This window comes from Sceloporus occidentalis, unplaced genomic scaffold (assembly GCF_023333645.1).
Source record: "Sceloporus occidentalis isolate IW3139 unplaced genomic scaffold, rSceOcc1.0.p SCAF_2, whole genome shotgun sequence".
NCBI classification, from domain to species: Eukaryota; Metazoa; Chordata; class Lepidosauria; order Squamata; family Phrynosomatidae; genus Sceloporus; species Sceloporus occidentalis.
In genome coordinates this window covers 811,684-834,969 of record NW_028316982.1, presented here as the reverse complement: position 1 = coordinate 834,969, position 23,286 = coordinate 811,684, and the positions used below count along the sequence as shown (strand labels likewise).

The following is a 23,286-nucleotide window of genomic DNA, read 5'->3' as shown; positions in this document are numbered from 1 at the left end:
AAGACAGTCCCGACCTACAGGCTTATTCTCTCAAAGACGTGACCCACAAGGAAACCAAGGATGGGGACAGAGGAGGGGGTCTAAATAATGCAAACCCAGGCATTGAGTTCTTAGAAGTCGCAAGAAGAGCCCTAGGCAAATATGCTCACTAAATTCCAGGCTTTGAGTTGCTGATCCTGGAGCCCTGGGCTGTTTCCAAAAACCCCAGCCGCAGGTTGCTCCAATGAGTAGTAAGGTGTGGGATACTACGGCTGCCTTAGTGTTACCCTTAGGTCTTTCCTGGAAGGGAAAACAGGGCTGCTTTGCTCCTTTCCTGGAGGGACCATTGCCCAATGAGAGAGCACAGGCTTTGCAACTGACATGTACCAGGTTCAAATCCTGGTCCCTCCAAGAAGGGCTGGGAAAGACACCTGCCAGAAACTCTGGAAACATGTTTTTGTTAATATGTTGTTTGGTTTTGTCTTGTACTTGTCAGTGTGATTCTTTGTTTTGTTAATATTGTTGATGTGGGGAAAGATGTGTCGGTAGATGTCGTTTTTATTATTGGTGTTGATATATAATAAAGCGTATATTGCAGGCGGAAAGGAGGAAAGAGAGATGAGGAAGAGAGGCTAAACAGAACTAATAATAGATGTGGATTTATGTAATGTGTCCAAGAGTTCAGAGCACTCCATAGCTATCCTCTTACTGTAATCCTTAGAAATATCGTGGCTTGTGCAACTATTATTGGCCATTCAGCCTCTGTTTAAAGTGGTTTTAGATTGTATGCCATTGGCAGCTTTTACGTTGTTTTATGGCTTTGTAAAGTGCCGTGCAAATCTTTTATCCCCCCCCTCCCCACCTCACCAAAGGGGATTGGGTGGCAACCCTGATGGAGGAAAGGGCTTGATAAAAGCAATTTAATAAGTTCATGGCAGAGGTGAGACCCTTCCTCACTCCATTCCTTTACTATCCTTGCAAAACATATGGTGAAAGAAAAGGCTGTGCGCTCCAAGAGATGACAGCTGATGGCTTCCATCCCAGCAGAAGAGTGAATCCACAACAGATTTTGGAGGAATCATGCAAGCTGATGTATAGTCTGTGCTGTTGTTGTGTGCCTTCAGGTTGGCTCTGACTTAAGGCAACCCTATCCTAGGTTTTTCTTGGCAAGAGTTATTCAGAGGAGGGTTGCCATTGTCCTCCTCTGAGGCTGAGAGAGTGTGGCTTGACCAAGGTCAACACTGCAGAGTTAAAGCAGTTTGACACCGCTTTAATGGCCATGACTCTATCCTACAGAATCCTGAGGTTTGTAATTTGGTGGGGACCAGAGCCCTCTGACAGGCAAGGGCCACAGCCGTTATTATCATTATTATTATTATTATTATTACACTTATTTGTTCAGTACCATAGGCTTTACATAGCACTTTAGAAAAGAGAGAGAACTACAATCCAAAATAGAAACAAAAGCCTGACCTACGGCACACAATCTAAAACCACAAACAAGATTATAAAATTAATAAAATATTACTATAGCAAAGTTAAAACAATACTATAAAAGTGTAAATTAATACAAATAATATTGCATGAAATATACAGTCATAAAATCAAGACAGAAGTTGGAAGGCCTCCCTGAATAGAATTGTCTTTAACTTGGAGTCCAAAGAGGTGGTGGTCCGCAAATTCATGGGAATCATCCAGGTTGACACTGCTTTAACTGCCATGGCTCAAGGCTATGGAATTCTGGGAACTGCAGCTTGTTGGGGCAGCAGAGCTCCCTGACAGAGAAGGCTAAATGTCTCACAAAACTATAATTAAAAAAAAGAACCCTCCCCAAAACAATTCCCAGAATTCCATAGCATTGAGCCATGGCAAATAAAGTGCTGTCAACCTGGATTATTTCTGCAATGCAGATGCAGCCCAGGTTGAATACTACACTAAACAACAAGTCCCAGGATTCTGTAGGACAGACTCGTGGCAGTTAAAGTGGTGTCAAACTACTTTAATTCTGCAGTGTGGATACATCCTCAATGGGTTTTCCATATCTAAGGGGGGGGGGAACCTTCCAAAACCCTAGTCCCCCCCCCCCCCACTGCTTCCCTCTGCAGCCAAGGTACCGCTTGCGCAAATAGGTCCAGCACCTTGGACAGCGCCTTTAAAAGCCAGAGCGGATGGAAGTTCTCCAGGGAGACATACAGCATGCAAGATCAGGAAGCCAAGGTTGCATCCACACTGGAGAAATGACCCGGTTTGGCACCGCATTAACCGCCCTGGCTCAAGGCTATGGGATTCTGGGAGCTGGAGTTTGTTGTGGGGCTTTCCTTCCTTAAGCTCTGGCCCACAACAAACTCCAGCTCCCAGAATTCCATAGCCTTGAGCCAGGGCGGATAAAGCGATGCCAAACCAGGTTATTTCTCCAGTAAATCGTGTCCCCCACACCTAAGGGATGCCCTTAGCCTGCCAAAGGTATAGGCTGAGCATCCCTTATCCAGAACTGCAAAATCCCAAATACCCCACAGTCCAAGACTGTCCTCCTGGGCGGCTGAGATAGAGAAACAAGCTCAACATGACTAAAAAGGTTATGTATAAAATTACCTTCAGGCTATGCCATCAAGGAGGATATAAAACAAAGGTCCAAAACACACTGCAGAAATAATCCCGCCCGAAACAGCTTTAACTGCCCTGGCAGAATGCAAGGGGATCCTGGGAAATGTAGTGTTTGTGAGACATTTAGCTTTCTCTGTCAGAGAGCGCTGGTACCACAATAAACTACCATTCCCAGGATTCCCTAGCATTGAGTTAATGTGGTCAGTTAAAGTGGTCTCAAATGGAATTATTTCTTAGGCAGGTTTTTAATTTATGTTTTAATTTTGTATACTCAGTATGTACAGCACTCTGCAAATTTACAGTGCTTTATAAATAAAGTATTATTGTTACTATTACTATTACTATTATTATTTCTGCAGTGTGTTTTAGACCATAAGGTCACCTTTAGCCCTTGGTCTCATCTCCAAGGGATCTCATCATGTATAATTCAACTTCTTTCTTTCAGCTAACTCTCAAAGGTGCCACAAGATCTCTCCACCGACTGATTCTTCAGACTAACACGGCTATGTCTTTGGATTCCATGTATAACTCAAGTATTATTGCAAATATTCCCAAATCCAAAACACTTCTGGTCCCAAGCATTTTGGATAAGGGAGACTCAACCTGTATTGATTTATGTTTGTGTTTTTAAACCAGATAGCAGTGCTAAAAAATGCTGTTCTTCCACCATTTGCACCTGAGGCCATGGAGAGCTGCAACCAAACAGAGCAGACAAGACTGCAGCTTATGGGAATGGTATTCGAACCCATCCGGAAGACGGCAGGCTGAAGAAGGCCAGTTTACAGGCCCCTATAAGTCTGTCCTGCAAGAACAATCTCCCCCTTTTCTTCCTGTATTTGAGCATTTGCCCTTTCGGCTTGCTTTGGAGGACATGCGGCTCCCTCTCTTCCAACTTGCATTTGACAAGGCTGGGAGGGATCCGAAAGTCCTTTAAGCAGCCTTGCCTGCCTTGAGAAGGAGGGGAGATCCCTGCAAAAGAGAGGGGTTTCTGGCAGCCTCCGGTCACCATTCCCAGGGACTTTGGCAAAGAGAGGGCTTTAGCTTATGGGGCAGAATCCCCTTAACGCCCTTCCTGCAAGGTTCCTTTCGGCACTCTTTTTATTCTGCACCAATAACAGAGCAGGTAATAAAGTTCCTCTCTCATAACTTTGGAGGAGAACCCCAGGATTTAATGCGTTCCCCATATTTAAGCAACAACAACAGAACCTATTTGCATGTAAGAGGCAAAGAGGGCATCTACACTGGAGAAATAATGCAGTTTGACCTCACCTTAACTGCCATGACTCCATCTTTTAGAGTTCTGGGATTTGTGGTTTTGTGATGCACTAGCACTCTTTGGCAGAGAAGGCTCAAGACCTTGCAAAACTACACATCTCAGGACCCCATAAGATGGAGATCCCTATCTGTGGATACGGAATTCCAGGTGGAACATGCAAAGAAAGGAATTAACATAAGAACTTAGGAAGAGTCTTGCTGGCTTAGCCTACAATATTGATCGGGTTCAACTCAATCATTCTACCCAGAGCTTGCAAAAGCTACTTGTTTGGACTACAAATCCCAGAAACCTCCAACTAGCATGGACACTGGCTGTTTTGTTTGTATTTATTTACTTACTTTATTTATATGCCACCTTTCTCCCAGGCCAGGATCCAGTGCAGTTTGCATAAGCATAAACTGTGCTGGTTTAGAGATTCTGGGATCTGTAGTCCAAAAGCATAACTCTTCCAAGCGATGAGCCAGACACATGATGCTCAGAAACTGGGCAGGATGGCAGTAATCCTCTTCTCTTGCCTATCCATCATCATAATCCTAATCAGAGATATACTGTCTCTGATCATGGAGGCTTAGTTAACATTGCTTAGCAACCTATCATAAACATTGTGCATAACCTAATCTTATTTCTTGTTAATGGTCAGGTTCAAAAGTAAAAATGATCTTTCTTCCATGGTCACTCTCCTATTTGAATGACAATAGCTTTTGGGACATCCTGAGTCCAGTCCTATTGTATGCATGGAGTACGGCTGCTTTTGGTGACCCTTGCCTTGAAAAGGTCATCTGAAGGTGCTTGTACCCTAAATGAAGTTTATGTTTCCCGTATGGTTTCTCATTTAATTCCTACATAAGCACTGTATCATCTTGGTAAACCCATATTTTCCGTGACTACGGCCGCTCAAGTTTTATATGCAATGGGGAAAGAAAGAATGCATGAATATAAAGGAACAGATAAATTGACCTAGATGTTAAAAGGTCAGTTGTGGGAGTTGTGTCCCATTTAAGTTAGGATGAGACCCATTAAAGAAGAGTGAGGGAAAAGCTGCAATGGGCTTGGCATGAGATGTGAAACCAAGGCAGAGCTACATCGCAAAAACCTATGCGATGAAGTACTGAATGTCAACCGACAGAAAGAGTCCAGAAAGCCAGAGGACTTCATCACACGGGGGAAATCGGGGGGTCAAACAGCGACTGTCCAGTGAAGATCGCACAACTGTGATCAAGGTTTTCACACACGTTGCCATTGAAGAGCCATTATCCCAGGAATAAACAGGCAATAAACAGTAACAAATCATTTGCAGGATTTCCCCGTGAACCATTTGTTGCCGTTTATTGCCTGTTTGTTCCCAGGATAATGGCACTTTAATCGCAACGTCGTGTGAAAATGTTAAGCATGACTGCGCAATTTTAACGGGAAAATTGCTGTTTAAACCCCCGATTTTCCCCGTGTGACAAAGTCCAGGGATTGTCTTTATTCCTTAGTTTTTCTTTTACTTTTTTGTTTTGGATAGTCTTGTCTGGTTCCATGTTGATAGAGGTTGTTGTTGTTGTTGTTGTTGTTGTTGTTGTTGTTTTAACCTCCCGCTCCTACTTTCCATAAACCCCAACCTCTATGCTTTATTCTAATACACTCTATTTAACCCCTAAATAAACCCAAATGGCCTGTTTACAATCATAATGACATCCTCCCCTTCCCTCGTTTCAACTTCTTCCCTCTCATACTTTTTCATTCATGCTCTCATTCATCTTCCTCCCACTTTCTTTCCAATCCCATCCTCCTCCCTCCATTACCCTTCGTTACTCTTCCCACTCTTTCTCATTCATTCTCCATCCTTTATCTTTCAACCTCCATCCCTCCATCTTCTTAACCTTCTCAATCTTGTTCTCATCCTTATTCCTTCTTTCTTCCTTCTGTCTCCAAAAATCTCCTTTCCTTTCACAGCTCTTCTTCTCATACCCTTTTCTCACTTACTCCTACCTTCTTACACTTTACATTTCTTCCTTCATACCTTTCCTTTTCCTTCTTCCACCTCTTCCACTTCATTTTTCCTCCTTTTGGTACCTTTATTGTAGATGTATATACATGTATGGTTTTGTGGAAGCTTTACAAAGAAGATTAATAAATAAAATAATAGGGGAAAAATAAGCATCAAAAACAAGACCTTTGTCCCCGGGAGAATTACATTTCTCCTGCAAAGGAAGTCTCCCAGGTTTCCCTAAGGATTAAAGACGCAATCGTCAATCGCCCGGACTGTCGGTGACTTTGGAGGGCAAGGAAAGGTTTGGCAGAAGCTGTTTCCCATGGGTTTTATGCAAACTCTCTTGTTGGAATCAGATTGTGTTTACAATCATCCCTCTCTTTCAGGAATTATACAGGAAACTGTAGGATAAACATTTTTTACTATTTCATATTGTTTATCCACACAAAGATCCATCAAAGGGTACCTTTATTGGCCCACCGAAAAGCACAATACACTTGTTACAAGCTTTCGAAGCTCCATGGGCTTCTTCATCATCAGGCAAGACATTGCAAACCAAACAGGAGGAAAGTTAGGGATGTCCAGGGAATTCAAAGTCCATTTGCATCTCAGGAGGGACCCCCCTTTTGCAATCCAGTCTGTCTCCATTCCTCACAGGGCTCTTGGCAGGTAGAAAACAATGGATTCCTTAGGAAGTCTCCATGTTTTTCCATCAAGAACATTTTTGTGACGGAGAGATAAAAGATGCCAATCCATTAAGGAAAACTATGTGCTTTATTTACATGGACAAACAAACCACGGCGGCAATTGTGAATAAAGCGAGAGCCGAAGAAAAGGAAGTGAGGAATGAGGTGCGGATGTTGATCCCAGGACAGTGAAGGAGGGGGGCTAACGTTTTGCTAAACGGGTTGATGGAGTAAGCAATGAAAGATGGTAGGATGGCAGGTTTAATTAATTAATAAATAAATCTTTTATTTGTATCCCGCTTTTCTGTAACTAGACAATGAAAGCAGTTCACTACACATTAAAAGCCACATTTACAAAATTATGTCCCAAATCCCCCCCTTAAAACAGGATTAAACATGTTACAATTAAAATATCTATTAAAAACAGAATAAAAAAATATATCGAGGACAGAGCGGTGGGCTATTCTAGGATGTGAAGGCGGTCATTCTGTGGCCGGGCACTTTATTCAGGAAAGCCTGCCGGAAGAGATCCGTCTTGACAGCGTCTTTAAAGCTGTCTAAGCTGGCAATGTGACAGATCTCGTCCGTCCGTCCATTCCATAGTTTGGGAGCCATTGCAGAGAAGGCTCTCTGGGAGGGAGCAGTTAGTCTGGTCTTTAAAGGCTGCAATAGATTCCTCCCAGAGGACCGGAGGGTGCAGCGGGGCGGATTATATGGGAGCAGGTGATCCCTCAAATAGGTTGGGCCCAAGCCATGGAGGGCTTTAAAGGTTATGACCAACACCTTGTACAGCGCCCAGAAACTAATAGGTAGCCAGTGAAGAGATTTTAGGACGGATGTTATTCGGTCACTTCTAGTTTTTCTGGCGACCAGCCTGGCTGCCATATTTTGCACTAGTTGAAGTTTCCAGACTAGGCACAAGGGTAGCCCCATTACAGAAATCAAGTCGTGAAGTTACCAGTGAATGTACAACAGTTTCTAGGTCCTTTACTTCCAGGAAAGGGCGCAGCTGGCGTATCAGCCAGAGCTGATAGCAGGCGCTCCTGATTGTCGCATTCACTTGGTTCGTCATGTGAAGCGATGGATCTAGGAGCACCCCCAGACTGCGAACACAGTCCTTTGTGGAGACCCCATCTAGGACTGGAGGTTGCAACCCTGTACCTGGTTTGGGGGCCCCTACTGTAAGTACCTCCGTTTTGTCTGGATTCAGCCTGAGTTTGTTTTTCCTTATCCAGCCCATTACCGCTTCAAGACACTGATGGAGGGGAGAAATGCCATCTGTTGTCATAGCTGCTGATCCGGACATGGAGAAATATATTTGGGTGTCATCAGTGTACTGATAACACCTGCCCCATGTCTGCAAATGATTTCCCCCAATGGCTTCATATAATGTTGAATAGCATCAGGGACAGTATGGCGCCTTGAGGGACGCCACATTTAAGCTCCATTCTTGAGGAGCAACTGTCCCTGAGCATCACCCTCCAGAATCTACCCGAGAGGAAGGACCAGAACCACTGGAGTGCAGTGCCACTGGTTCATAACTCTCCCAGGTGTTCCAAGAGGATGTCGTGATCTATCGTGTCGAAGGCCGCTGAGAGGCCTAGAAGCACCCACAGGGTCACGCTTCCTCTGCCAATGCCTAGACAAAGATGGTCAGCCAGAGCAACCATGGCAGTCTCCACCCCAAATCCCGTCCTGAAGCCAGTTTGAAATGGGTCTAGATAATCAGTTTCATCCAAGATGACATGGAGTTGAAGGGCGACAGCCCTCTCGATCACCTTGCTCAAAAAGGGCAGATGGGATACAGGCCTGTAGTTCTTCATATCCAGGGGGTCCAGGGAAGGTTTTTCCAGGAGCGGTCTAACAACCGCCTCCTTTAAGCAAGTTGGAACACAACCTTCCCTAAGGGATACATTGATGACATCTCTAAGAAATGCCATCGAGGCATCACCCCCTGGACGGCCAGCCATGATGGGCAGGGATCAAGGGGACATGTCGTCTTCTTCATATTTCCAAGGATCTTGTCCACGTCATCGGCATTCACAAGTTCAAACCGATCCAGTTTAACCTCAACAACGGGTTCACTGGACACCTCCTCAGTCGATTCTGCTACAATCCCGGCATCCAGGTCGGCTCTTATCCGAGAGATTTTATCTGCGAAGCAGTTGTTAAAAGCATTACAGCAGGCCGTTGTTGGGTTAAGCAAAGGGTTCTGCACAGGTGGAACTTGTGTCAGTGCCCTTACCACCCTAAACAGCTCTGCTGGACAGGACTCCGCAGATGCGATACGTGGAGAGGAGAAAGATCTCTGCGCTGCCTGTATCGCCTCTCTATAGGAATGAAGGAATTTCCTATGAACGAGTTCTGTCACATAAGAGTCGAGTGTCACGCCAGTTGCGCTCTAGTCCTTGTCCAACCCGCTTCATTTTCCTCAGATCTTCAGTGTACCATGATTTACGATTCGGAGCGGGCTGGAAAGGACGCTTGGGAGCAATTGTGTTGATGGCCTTGGCGATATCGGTGTTCCAGGTATTAACCAAAGCTTCGACAGAATCACTGGCATTACCAACCAAGGAACCCTCTAAGGCTTTCTGGAAGCCAGTTGGTTCCATTAATCTTCGATGGTGGACCATTCTAATGGATCCTCCACCCCCAACGGGGCAGACTGTGGCTTTTAGTTCAGCCTTGACCAGGAAAGGATCCGTCCATGACAATGCGGTGGTACTATTTACCTCCGCCCACAGATATTCCTGCTCCGTACTGAAGACCGCATCGAGGGTATGACCTGCGCAATGCGTTGGCCCGGAAACCAATTGGGATAGGCCCATGCCTGTCATGGAATCCATGAACTCCTGAGCCGCACCTGTTAAACTGGTCTCGCATGGGATGTTGAAGTTGCCCAGAATTATAAGTCTGGGCGACTCCAACAGCAACTCCGAGGCCAGCTGTGTCAGCTCGGATAGGGAGTCTGTTAGACAACGGGGTGGACGGTATACCAACAGAATCCCTATACTATCCTTGGTCTTCAGGCTGAGGTACATACACTCGAAGTGGTCAGTTTTCCAGATAGGTATCCTGGTCAAGGTAAGATTATCTCTGTGGACCAGAGCCACTCCGCCCCCTCGCCCACTTTCCCTTTAATTAACCCTTAATTAATGGTTTTTATTTATACAGTAGGTCCTCCTTATACGCGGATTTGCCATGCGCGGATTTAAGCATACGCGCATAGCAAATCCGGGGATTTTGTCCCCAATGGCGGCGCGCGTGCACGCGCGCCGCCATTGGGGACAACTTCCCTCCCTCCCCTCTCCTCCCCCCAACTTTTTCCTTCCTTCCTTCCCTCCCTCCCTCCCTCCTTACTTACCTTTTCGTCACCAGGGGGCCCCGTCGCTGCCGCCGCCGCCGCCGCCACCACCGCCTCAGCCGGAGCCGGGAAGGCCGGGTGGGGGTTTTGGAGGCCAAGAAGCCTCCAGCCTGCCACCCGGCCCTTCTGTGGCGGCGGCGGCGGCGGCAGCAGAGCACCAGCGCCAGAGGCCTCTTCGGCCCCCACTCCGCCGCCGCCACCGCCAGCACCTCTCTGCAAGGGCCGGGGGGTGGGCTGGAGGCCTCTTGGTCTCCAGTCCGCCACTCGGCCCCTGCATCGAGGTGCAGGCACCGGCGGAGTGGGGGCCGAAGAGGCCCCAGGCACTCGGCCTCCTCCTCCTCCTCCTCGCCGCGGCGCCGCCACGGCTGACGGGGGAAAGGCCGGGCGCTGCTCCTGGAGGACTCCAAGAGCAGAGCCCGGCCTTTCCCCTGGCTGTAGCCACGGAGGGAAGGCCTCTGGCGCTGGAGGACCAGCGCCAGAGGCCTCCCCTCCGTCGCCACAGCTGACGGGGGAAAGGCCGGGCGCCGCTCCTGGAGTCCTCCAGGAGCGGAGCCCGGCCTCTCCCCTGGCTGTAGCCGAGGAGGGAAGGCCTCTGGCGCTGGAGGACCAGCGCCAGAGGCCTCCCCTCCGTCGCCACGGCTGACGGGGGAAAGGCCGGGCTCTGCTCCTGGAGTCCTCCAGGAGCAGCGCCCGGCCTTTCCCCCGTCAGCCGTGGCGGCGCCGCAGCGAGGAGGAGGAGGAGGAGGCCGAGTGCCTGGGGCCTCTTCGGCCCCCACTCCGCCGGTGCCTGCACCTCGATGCAGGGGCCGAGTGGCGGACTGGAGACCAAGAGGCCTCCAGCCCACCCCCTGGCCCTTGCAGAGAGGTGCTGGCGGTGGCGGCGGCGAAGTGGGGGCTGAAGAGGCCTCTAGCGCTGGTGCTCTGCTGCCGCCGCCGCCACAGAAGGGCCGGGTGGCAGGCTGGAGGCTTCTTGGCCTCCAAAACCCCCACCCGGCCTTCCCCCCGGCTCCGGCTGAGGCGGTGGTGGCGGCGGCGGCGGCGGCGGCAGCGACGGGGCCCCCCGGCGACGAAAAGGTAAGTAAGGAGGGAGGGAGGGAGGGAGGGAGGGAGGGAAGGAAGGAAGGAAAGAGTTGGGGGGAGGAGAGGGGAGGGAGGGAAGTTGTCCCCAATGGCGGCGCGCGTGCACGCGCGCTGCCATTGGGGACAACGGGACTTGAGCATACGCGGAATTTGGTATACGCGGGGGGGTCCGGAACGGATCCCCCGCGTATACCAAGGACGCACTGTATAAGCTTGGCTTTGGGACTTATTTAGAGAGATCTTGCAGCACCTTTGAGACTCAGTGAAAGAATGAAATTGGCAGCAGGAGTTTTCCTAGGCTAAAGTCTACTTCCTCAGATGCATTTCTCAGACGGTGCAGATCACTCCACCAAATGCATCTGAGGAAAGAGACTTTAGCCTAGGAAAGCTCCTGCTGCCAATTTCATTCTTTCACTGAGTCTCAAAGGTGCTGCAAGATCTCTCTATGTACTGTTTCCGCAGAGTAACACGGCTCTATCTTTGAATTTTATGACTTATTTGTGCGTTGTGTGTTGCTTGTGGCATATTTGGATTTTTTATATGTTGTAAAATTTAATTTAAAAATTAATTGTGAAATAAAACGGCCCCCTCCTTCCCTGGCCCTTGCCCCTCCCTCCGGTCTCCGTTTATTGATGCTCAGCCTCTGGATCCGGCGCGGAAATTATTCCGGCGGCAGAGGCACTCCTGTTATGATTAATTTAGCGTAATTGCCCTGTTGCCAAGCAGCAGCCGGGCAATTCCTGGGGGAAGGCGCAAGGAGGGGAATGGGCGCAAACCAGACGCAGCATCCCTCCCTGGATGTTCATGTCCGACTCCAGGCCTCTGGAGGCCTGACCCTGCCTACCTCCAGGCCGTCAGGAGAGGTGCTCCCGTCCCCAGCGGCATCCGGCGCTTCTTCGTCCTGGAACATGGCGCGCTTGTACTCCGCCATCTGAAAAGAGAAAGTGTGCGAGAGAAAGCATTATTTGCGCTGCGATTATTGGGCCTGGGTCTTAGGTTGCAATTCCATTCACAATATGTCTACTCTTCTGCAAAGGAAGACTGGGAACTGAAGTTTTATTACAAGTCAGGGGTTGTCTCACCAAAGAAAAAACCCTGAAATAGCTAGAACTGGTTCCACACTGGGGCTAATTTCGGCATTAAAGAGAGATTAAAGCGCATTTAAACCATCCCACAAATAAAGCAAAAATGGCAAGTAATTGCGTGAATGGTTATCACACGCAATTGCATGAATAAAGCGATATCAGAAATGCATTGTTGCTGAAATCTGGAAAGTAAAAAGATACGTGTTAATGCTTCTTTGTGACTTTAATGGCAGGCTTTGTGCAATGTCATGGGACATCATTTCACGTAATTACATGATTTTCCAGGACATCCACGGGACAAACTCCCGATCTCCTTCATGTGATAAGCTATAAAAGATTAAAGTACCTCTGACCAAGAACTCTGCAAGCCATTTCTTTTGCTGCTTCTCTGTGTGGGAGAAGGTTTTCTCCAGCAGCACAAGCTCAGAACACCTCTTTGGGGTTTGACTCTCAGAATCATAGAATCGTAGAGTTGGAAGGGACCCCAAGAAGGGCCCTGATCCAGTCCAACCCCATTCTGCCATGCAGGAATTCTCAGTCAAAGCATCTCCATTGACACATGGCCATCCAGCCTCTGATTAATGACCTCCAAGAAAGGAGACTCCACCAAAATCTGTCTGACTGTCTGTCAGAAAGGTCCTCCGAATGTTGAGCTGGAATATCTTTTGCTGTAGCTTGCATCCATTGCTCCAAGTCCTAGTCTCTGGAGCAGCAGAAAACAAGCTTGCTCTCTCCTCAATATGACATCCCTTAAAATATTTAAACAGAGCTATCATATCACCTCTTAACCTTCTTTTCTCCAGGCTAAACATCCCCAGCTCCCTCAGTCCTCCCTCATAGGGCTTCATGGTTTCCAGACCCTTCACCATTTTGGTGGCCTTCCTTTGGACACATGGTTCCAGTTTCTCAATCTCCTTTTTGAATTGTTCTGCCCAGAACTGGACACAATATTCCAGGTGGGGCCTGACCAGAGAAGAATACAGTGGCACTATTACTTCCCTGGATCTAGACACTATACTTCTATTGATGCAGCCTAAAATAGCATTGGCCTTTTTAGCTGCCGCATCGCATTGTTGACTCATCTTCAACTTGTGGTCTACTTGGACTCCTAGGTCCCTTTCACACGTAGTTTCATTCAGCCAGGTGTCACCCATCCTATATCTGTGCATTTTATTTTTCTGCCCGTACGTTTCTCCCTGTTGAAGTTCATTCTGTTAGCTTTGGCCCAGCTTTCCAGTCTAATCAGGTCATTTTGAATTTTGATCCTGTCCTCTGGAGTATTAGCTGTTCCTCCTAGTTTGGTGTCATCTGCAGTTTTGATAAGCATTATTCCCTCTTTCAGGTTTGGAAGAGACTCATTTGGTGCATCTGCTCTCCCAAAGCCACATACTCAAGGGCTTGTTGTGTCTAGAAAGCACCGGAGACATCTCTGTTCACTAGGAACACTGCCACATAGGTCTCCATTTTCCGATTTTAACAAGACAAATTCAACAGATGCTGGCAGGAAAATACTGTGATAGAGAAAAACGCACTGACCGAATGTCTCCCTTCCATACATCTGTGTTAAGGGCTGGAAAGCTCCTAGGAAAGAAAGCGTTTTGTCAGAGCTCCCTGCCGCAAACAGAATTGTCTTCCAGCTGATGTGAGAATGAGTCATTTTTCACAATACTTTCTCTCCCTTGTGGCTGCAGCTCTGTTTTCTTTACACAGAAACAACACCAGCTTTTAAACAAAGACGGAATCCAAAAGACTTCCCAATGAAGGACCCTTCTTCCCTCTCCTTTTGGCCAATCTCCCAGAGCAGAGCTTTCATTTAAAAAGGTTCTTTCGAAAATAGTCAGATGTAGCATCGCAAGTCATTCAAATTCAACAAATTCAAAAGAAATCACCCCAAATCAACCTTCTCCGGCGTGTGCTTTCTCAGGCAGCGTTTTTGGAAGAAGCTGCTATTCAATGCAGTCTTTCTGCTGTTTGAATAAACCCCATTTGAATGGCATGGCTCCTCTTTTCGCTTCTAGAATTGCCAGCCTTTGAATCTGTCCTTGAGGTCTGGGTTTAATAACTGGTCTGCAAGAAGGAGCAGCTGCAAGAACTATTCTCTTCCAAAAGATAAGCTTCCTCTTTGGATTCCAGCTGCCGCAAAGGCGCAAGAGCGGAGCAGGCCATTGTTTTCCTGGAAAGCTGGCAACCCGCTTCCATTGTATTCAATGCAGATCCCACTGGAGCCGCCCAGAGCCCCTTCCTCCCCCAGTTTAAGAGAGAAAGGCGTGACTCAGGAAACAAAACCTCTGGCAGTAAAGCTCTTTTTTGCAAAATCTTTTTATCCCAGCCCACTCTTTCTTCCTTCTCCTCTGTCTAGCTGGAATTTTTCTAGCAGCATTAGAACTAGGAAAATGGTAAAGGAGTGCTGGAGACTGGATCGCAACAGCATGCCTATAGTGAACCATGAAACAACGTATTCAAAGGGATCTTACAGGACCTTTGGGGCTACTGTATACACTCATGTTTCAGTCTAGAAATTTTGGTCAAACAATTGACCCAAAAAACATGGGTCGACTTATCCATGGGTCAATGTAAGTCCTGTACTTTAACTCATATATATATGTATATGGTCCCCTCCTTTTTTCTGAGTAGAGAGGCAAAATGCAAGCGCTTTGTCCATCCTGGGAGCACTAAAAAGAAGCACCAACCATTTCAACTCTCACATGCATCCAGTCTTTTACAAATCATATTGTGCATGAAACAAAGTTTGTATACACTGAACCATCAGAAAGCAAAGGTGCCACACTCTCAGCAGTTATGCCAGCCGGAATTCTGTAAGTGCTTTGGCCTCATTTTCCTTTGCTTCATCCTTTACATCCTTCATTAAATGCCCTTAAGTTTTACCCTCAACTTATCGATGGGTCATAGGAAAATCCATAATTTTGGCCCCAAAACCTGCCCTCGACTTATACATGAGTCAACTTATATACGGTAAGATAGACGTTGGTAGCATGAGCATTTGTAGAATTGAGTCTTTGAGTCTACTTCCTCAGGTCTATGAAAGCTCATGCTACCAACTTTTAACTTTCAGTGAGTCTCAAAGGTGCTGCAAGATCCCTTTGCATACTGATTTTCCAGACTAACCTGGCTATGTCTTTGAATGAAATGAAGGATTCTGCCCTTGCCAACCCTATTGTTGTTGTGTGCCTGCCTACAAGAGGAAAGAACGACAGCAGCTGCCTCCAAGACGCCTTAAAGTGCATGCATGCATAGCAAAGCGCAAAGGAAAGGACAAGCCTGCCTCACCAGCAAGCGCCGGCTCATGCAAAGACACATAAGTTTAGTCAGCAGAGGAAAAAAGCCTTCAAGTGGCCTCTCTGTTGTGTGCGCATGTGCCTTGAAGTTATGTCTTCCCTTGAATTTCATAGGGTTTTCTTAACTCTTCAGTGCAATCCCTGGAAACGGCACCGAAAAAGCCCACAACTTGGTTCCGATACGTGGATGACACTTTCACCATTTGGATCCATGGAGAAGAAGAGCTGGCTGTGTTTCTGAACCATTTGAACAATATCCACTTGAACATCCAGTTCACTATGGAAAAGGAAAAGGAAGGAACACTGCCATTCTTGGAAGTCCTAGTCATCCACAAACCGAATCAACGTTTGGGTCACACAGTATACCGAAAACCCACACATAAAGACCGATACCTGCACAAGAACTCCAACCATCACCCAGGACAGAAAAGAAGCACAATCAAAACACTGGTAGACAGAGCAAAACGCATCTGAGAACCCCACTTCCTGGAACATGAGCTGTAACACCTAGACTGGGCTCTACAGGCCGATGGTTTCTCCAGCTCAGACCTCAGAAGGGCTGCCAGATCTAGAAAAACCCAGAGGAGGGAAGACAAGCAGCCACCCAAAGGGAAGGTATTTCTCCCATCCATCATACATCAAAGGAGTCACAGACAGAACAGGCAAAGTGGGGAGGAAGCACAACCTGCAAACGGTTTACAAACCAACCAAGAAAATCCAGCCCATGCTTGGCTCAGCCAAGGACCAGAGAGACCCTCTCACAGCCGCAGGAAGAGTTTAGCGCATACCATGCAGCTGCGGACAAGTCTCCATAGGGACCCCCAAACGCAGCGTGCAAACAAGGATCAAGGAACACGAGAGACACTGCAGCAGACTGGGCCAGCCGGAAAAATCATCAGGAGCAGAACACATTATAAACCATCCTGGGCATAAAATGCTGTTTGAGAACACTGAAGTTCTGGACCATGCCAACGGCTATCAGGTCAGAATGCACAGGGAAGCCACTGAGATCCATAAACACCTGGACAACTTCAACTGGAAAAAAGAAACCCTTAAAGTAAAGTTTGCCTACCAATCCTGAAGAATAGCAAAATAAGGACACAGCAAATGCAAATGGAAAACCATTTGGAGTCAGGAGCTTTCCCAGCAGACAATGGGCCACTAATTCAATAGACCCCCTGAAGCCTTGCCATTCAACAACAGAACAATACACAGATTAACATGTGAACTGCTTCCTCTCAACCAACAGTATCTATATATACCCCTCTCTCTTCCATGCCAGCATGCTCTGAAGATGGCGGCCACAGATGCTGGCGAAACGTCAGGAATAGACTCTTCCAGAACACGGCCACATTGTCCGAAAAACCCACAAAGAACTAAGGATGCCGGCCATGAAAGCCTTCAACTCCACATTCTTTGGAGGTGTTTTGGCCAGTTCCTTCCTCTGAAAAAGAGCCTCCAGCGGAGGGTTGCCATCCTTCTCTTCCATAAAACCGGGGCAAAAGTATGCAGAACAGAATTGGGGGAAGGGCTTATCATTCCTCTCTCCATCTAAAAAAAGCCCCCGCATAACACTTTGTGATATTTAGCACTGCATACAGTCAGCCCCCCATAACCATGGATTCAAAATATCCCCAAAATACACACATCTCAAAAAGCAAACCTTGGTTTTTCTATTTTATTGAAGGGACACCATTTTACTATGCAGGTCTACTTAATGGGACCTGAGCTTCCACCGATTTTAGGATCCAAGAAGGTCCTGGAACCAAACCCCAGCGGATAAAACACCAAGGACCCACTGTATTTCAGTTATTGTCTCTTTATATATAGCAAAACAACCTGCTTTCTGGCATTTGTACTTTGCTGCTTCAACCAGCCCTGGAGCATTTTCCTAACCCTTCAAATCTGGGATCTTCCTGGTTTTCCGTGACAAATGTTCCCCCTACTCCAGCCCCTGGTCTCTATTGGCGGCCTCCCTTCCAAGCACTATCCAGGACTCGCCCTGCTTAGCTTCCAAGTCCAGCCTCTATATGGTTCAGAATCACTTGTTTACTGCTGCAAGGCTTACCTGGCCTGGTTGTTTCATTTCACGTCTGCATGCTGTCAGTTTTGCATTTAAAAAATCTGTGCAAAGGTGTTGAAGCGCTCTTCCTCTTTTGTGGTGCAGGAACCCTTTCCCTATTCTCTCCATGCGATTCCTGCCTCTGGTTAAAGAAGTCATGCCCAGGGACCCCTCGGCTGCATTCAGTGAGGTTAACCTGGACTAAACCATCCATCCCAGTGAAAGGAAAGCCTCCACTGGCCTGGGAGCTTTTTATTCCTCCAGCTGGGAGGCTCTTCCCAAAGGGCTATTCATAGCTATCTGTTCCCTTCCCAAAGCCCAGTGAAGAAGGGTTGCAACGCAGGCACAATTCCCCCGGTTTGGGCAAAGGGAGGCCTCTGTTCCTAAGAGCAAAGGGGTCTTTCATCCACGGTCCGTTGCCATGGCGGTCCCCTCATCAGTATTCCTGACAAGGGCCACAGTTGCTTTGCGGAGGCTTGGCCTCTGTTCCTTAGCAGCCCATAGCTCTATTATCCCTTAGCAACGTTGCTGCCGCTCCTCATCCATGCGCCTTTCCATTTCCCCAAACATAAACACACTAAGGCTCTCTGAGCAAATGTGAGGCTGCAGCGAGAAAAATCCCAAGAAGCTTCACAACGATGGAGAAGAGTGAAGCCTGGAAGGAAAAAGCACCGATGGCCCTTCCTTGTGGTCTCTTCCAACTCTATGAGTCCATGATTCTGTGTGTAGGGCAATTTCCCCATACATGCTGAGAGACAATGCTTTGCGCTCATGCCTACATATGACGCACTTGTTTTTCAGATTACATGGGAGAATTCAACAGCAGTCTTCCCTCCATTCTCACGGTTTTCGGACTCGCGTTCCTCGCTTATGCGCAAGGGACGAATGAAGGGGGAACGTGTCCCTGTCACACCCCCACGCGCCCCTCCCCTGATGAGGCTTGAATAGATGCCAAACTCCATTTTCGTGAAGTTAATCTGGCTCTTCCCATCTGAGGGAGAAAACAGGTGGACTATTACAAGTACACAGCCCAAAGGTCGGGGCACGAGATGATGACCCAGCCATGCCGCCATGCTGCATCTTCCCTACCTGTCGAAAAAGAAAGGGATTTGCATAGTCCCGGGCCAACTAAATTGTTCCTACCAGACGGCTGCCTTTGTCTGGTTTCTTTGCACAAATGTTCCAGATGTGCCTGGTCCCAAAGTGGGAGCAAAGAATCACAGGATCACAGAGTTTGCACAGAATCACAGAGACCCAAACTGCCACGCAGGAAGACACAGTCCTTTGTAAAACCACTTTGAACGCCTCCTTTGCGCTGGCTTATCACACCATTTGCTCCCCAGAAGGAGTATGGAAAAATCACACTGACGCACAAGGCAGCAAGAAGAAAAAGGCTATTAAGCTGCCCGTGGATCCTGATATGAATTGATATTGTTGTTGTTGCTTTTGTTGCTCGCGTTGTTATCTGAATGATATTGTTGCTGTTCTTGTTATCCCAGGATTTCATAGGATGGAGCTACAACACTTAAAGTGGTGTCAAACTGCATTATTTCTACAGTGTAGATGTTCCGCCCGTCATTCACCAGTAAAATGGCCAGAACTAGGACTCCTCTGGCAAAGGTCAGTTTGTAAAGGACTCCTCAACCTGTCAGTAGCCTGCAATGCGAGAGCCAATAAAAGCCCAGATCTGAAGGAAGATACAAAACTGACTGCACTCGTCCCTCCAGATTCTGGGAGTTGTAGTCCAAAAAAGGAGCTTTTCCAAGCACTGCAGAAAGCCGAAACCAGCCACCTTGCTTGGGCCCCTTGAGGCTCCTGCATTTCGGCATTGCCCAGAACATTTCCTTTCCCCTCCCTTCCTTCGGAGACAAGATGAGGGCTTGCAAAATAGGTTGGAAGTGAGGAGGAATCCCATCCAAGATCACAGGCTCCTGCGGCGCAGGCGGAAAACGGGAAGACCTGGGTGAGAATTTGGAGCAGAGATTTTGGGGATGAGGAAAGGAAGGGATAAATATACCCCTCCCTATATATATATATCCATCCATCCATCCATCCATCCATCCATCCATCCATCCCTTGGCCTTTGCATAGGATCTAAATGAGAACTCCATCTATTGTTTTTTCAGATACTCAAGGAAGATTTGCAAGACGGAGGGCCTCCCCAGAAGGAAGATGTTCTCACTCTTGCACACTTTCAAAAGTCTCCTCTTTCTTGGTGTGAGAGTGAACTATGTCTTACCTAGATGGAATCTGGCTGTCTAGAAATCCCACACATTCAACAGACCGATGGCATTGGTGAGGACCATTATCCCCTCCAGATATTGCCCTTCTTAGCCAACAGAACCAATTGCGAGAAGTGATGGGGTTTTTTACAAGAAGGTATCACTTAAGAGAAACTGACTAGGAGATGCTCTTCCGACGGCATACGACCCCAGAGCAAAGGGCCAAAAATGTCCCAATTTCCAACTAACAATTGTTGGAAATGTCAAGAAAAAGAAGGCACCTCTTTCCTCATCTGAGGGAAATGCAGAAAGCAAAGAAAGTTTGGAAAGGATACTTATGTCAATAACAAAAACCTTGAAAACTGATTTCGCAATGGTACCAGAACCACACTTATTGAATGAATGTGTTTGATGCCCGGCCTTGACAAATAGGCCGAGGAAAAGATATTGGAGAATATTATCAGAGAGGATAACGGCTGCTAGATGAAGCTATGCCCCAAAAAAGTGGGGGAAATTCAGAAATCCCAGAGGAAGAAGGAGGCTGGTAAAACTCTATGAGATGGGATGGACATATTAACAGTTTTCAGCTGATAAAACAAAAGAATAAGGAACTGAAGACTGGGAGGATATTGTCCCAGTTTGGAAAGATCAATGGGGATAAATGTCCTTCCCATGTTATTTGAGGGTTTCCAGCAGAGATGTGGGATGGCGCATGCCCTAATTATAAGACCTGATGAATGGCAAGAGAGCCTTTGGGATGCTCACTGCAGAAATGGCATCCTTACCATTAAACCAAAGTGGAAACCTTGCAGCCTTGCAGGTGTTATAGCCAGTGCTGGGAGTTGCAGTCCAACAACCATGGGATTCCCACTCCTGCATTAAACCCATAGACCTGCAATATGCACTGCTGTTGTGTTGTTGCATTTGTTGTGTGCCTTCAAGTCATTTCCAACTTTTTGCAAACCTAAAGGCAAAGCTATCATGACGTTTTCTTGGGACGATTTGTTCAAAGGGGTTTTGCCATTCCTCTGAGGCTGAGAGAGTGTGACGTATTGCGCAGGGTCACCCAGTGGGTTTCCATGGCTGAGCCGGGATTCGAACCCTGGTCTCCACAGTCATAGTCCAACACTCAACCACTCTACCACACTGGTTCCTTAATATGTATGCTGCCAGATAATTAAAAAATCTCAGTTAGTAGAGAAGGCGGCCTCCTGTTTCACCTTGTCTTAGGTTGCATCCATTTCATTTGTATTCATACCTTTGTAGAAATAATGCCAACACCACTTTAACTGCCATGACTCCATTCTACAGAATCCTGGGATTTGTAGTTTGTGAGGCACCAGTATCCTCTGGCGGAGAAGGCTCAAGACTGTGTAAAACTACAAACCCCAGGATTCCAGAGGATAGAGCTGCAGCACTTAAACTGGTATCAAACTGCATTATTTCTACAGTGTAGATGCAAGGTTGTACCAGCAATGCTTTCGACAGGAGAACCATCATCCACTTAAGGGTTTGGTCACTGCTCAGGAGGCGACAGTCGGCAGCTCAGAGAAACACAGGCTGCATCCGCACTGCAGAAATAATCCAGTTTGATACCACTTTAACTGTCCTGGCTCAATGCTATGGAATTCTGGGAACTGTAGTTTTGCGAGACATTTGGCCTTCTCTGTCAGAGAGCTCTGGTGCGACAACAAATTACAAATCCCAGCATTCCATTGCATTGAAATGATTCAAACTGATACAGACCCCCCATATAGAATACCCAGAACCCACTGATACAGACCCCCATATAGAATACCCAGAACCCACTGATACAGACCCCCATATAGAATACCCAGAATCCAAAGACACAGACCCCCATATAGATAGGGTTGCCATAAGTCAGGACCTCCAAACCGAGACAAATGTAGGACAACATTTTCAAATGTAGGACCTTTTTCCCCTTTTGGGGGGTCCTACTATTTGAAAAGAATCCTCGCTGAGGGGAGGATTCCTTCTCCGCCTGGGCTCTGTTCTCAGAAAGGACAGAGCCCAGGCGGAGAAGGAATCCTCCCCTCAGAGAGGCTTTTTTCCCCTGCCTGGGCTCCGTTTTTGCCGGCGGAGCTCAGGCGGGGAAAGAAGTCTGGCCTCGGCAGGCGAGGCTTCTTTCCCTCCCTTGGCTCCAGCGGAGCCAAAGAGGGGAGGGAAGCCCCCCCGCCAAAAGAGAGAATCCTACGCCTCTCTCTTTCCCCCGCCACCGCTGTTGCAGACTTTGCAACAAAGCCTGGGGCGGGGGAAATCCCGGGGGCGGGGGCAACTCAGGGCGGGACCGTGCGGACCCGCCCAAAATTGGGAAAGTCCCGCCCACAGGCGGGATATGGCAACCCTACATATAGAATACCCAGAATCCACTGATATGGATCCCCATATAGAATGCCCAGAATCCACTGATACGGACCCCCATATAGAATACCCAGAACCCACTGATACGGACCCCCATATAGAATATCCAGAATCCAAAGATACAGACCCCCATATAGAATACCCAGAATCCACTGATATGGATCCCCATATAGAATGCCCAGAATCCACTGATATGGATCCCCATATAGAATGCCCAGAATCCACTGATACAGACCCCCATATAGAATATCCAGAATCCAAAGATACAGACCCCCATATAGAATACCCAGAATCCACTGATATGGATCCCCATATAGAATGCCCAGAATCCACTGATACGGACCCCCATATAGAATACCCAGAACCCACTGATACAGACCCCCATATAGAATGCCCAGAATCCACTGATACAGACCCCCATATAGAATATCCAGAATCCAAAGATACAGACCCCCATATAGAATACCCAGAATCCACTGATATGGATCCCCATATAGAATGCCCAGAATCCACTGATACGGACCCCCATATAGAATACCCAGAACCCACTGATACAGACCCCCATATAGAATACCCAGAACCCACTGATACAGACCCCCATATAGAATATCCAGAATCCAAAGATACAGACCCCCATATAGAATACCCAGAATCCACTGATATGGATCCCCATATAGAATGCCCAGAATCCACTGATACGGACCCCCATATAGAATACCCAGAACCCACTGATACAGATCCCCATATAGAATACCCAGAACCCACTGATACAGATCCCCATATAGAATATCCAGAACACACTGATATGGACCCCCCATATAGAATACCCAGAATCCAAAGATACAGACCCCCCCATATAGAATACCCAGAATCCAACGATACAGACCCCCCCCACATAGAATACCCAGAATCCACTGATATGAACCCCCATATAGAATACCCAGAATCCAAAGATACAGACCCCCCCCCACATAGAATACCCAGAATCCACTGATACGAACCCCCATATAGAATACCCAGAATCCAAAGATACAGACCCCCCCCACATAGAATACCCAGAATCCACTGATATGAACCCCCATATAGAATAGCCAGAATCCAAAGATACAGACCCCCCCATATAGAATACCCAGAATCCACTGATACGGACCCCCCATATAGAATACCCAGGATCCCCATTGTCTTGTTGTTGTTTTAATCATTTAATTATTTTTATTATTTTATTATTGCATGTTATTTAATTATTGTGACTGTTAATTGGGAATTGTAATAGTT

The 23,286-nt window shown here is 47.3% G+C and overlaps 1 protein-coding gene across 2 annotated transcripts in view; it reads right to left on the bottom strand.

Annotated features, from left to right (window-relative positions):
* The window catches only part of ECE2 (endothelin converting enzyme 2), a 69,883-nt gene extending 51,835 nt beyond the window's left edge, over nt 1-18,048 (bottom strand). The window contains exons 1-2 of one of the 2 annotated variants that reach the window (XM_089508541.1): nt 17,414-18,048; nt 11,809-11,895 (exon numbers count right to left, since the gene is read on the bottom strand). In XM_089508541.1, coding sequence (XP_089364667.1) covers nt 11,809-11,895; nt 17,414-17,566 — 240 coding nt within the window. In that variant the 5' untranslated portion in view covers nt 17,567-18,048. The remainder of the gene's footprint in view (nt 1-11,808; nt 11,896-17,413) is intronic. The other variant, XM_089508540.1, reaches the window with a different exon arrangement.
* Nucleotides 18,049-23,286: the final 5,238 nt, after the last annotated feature.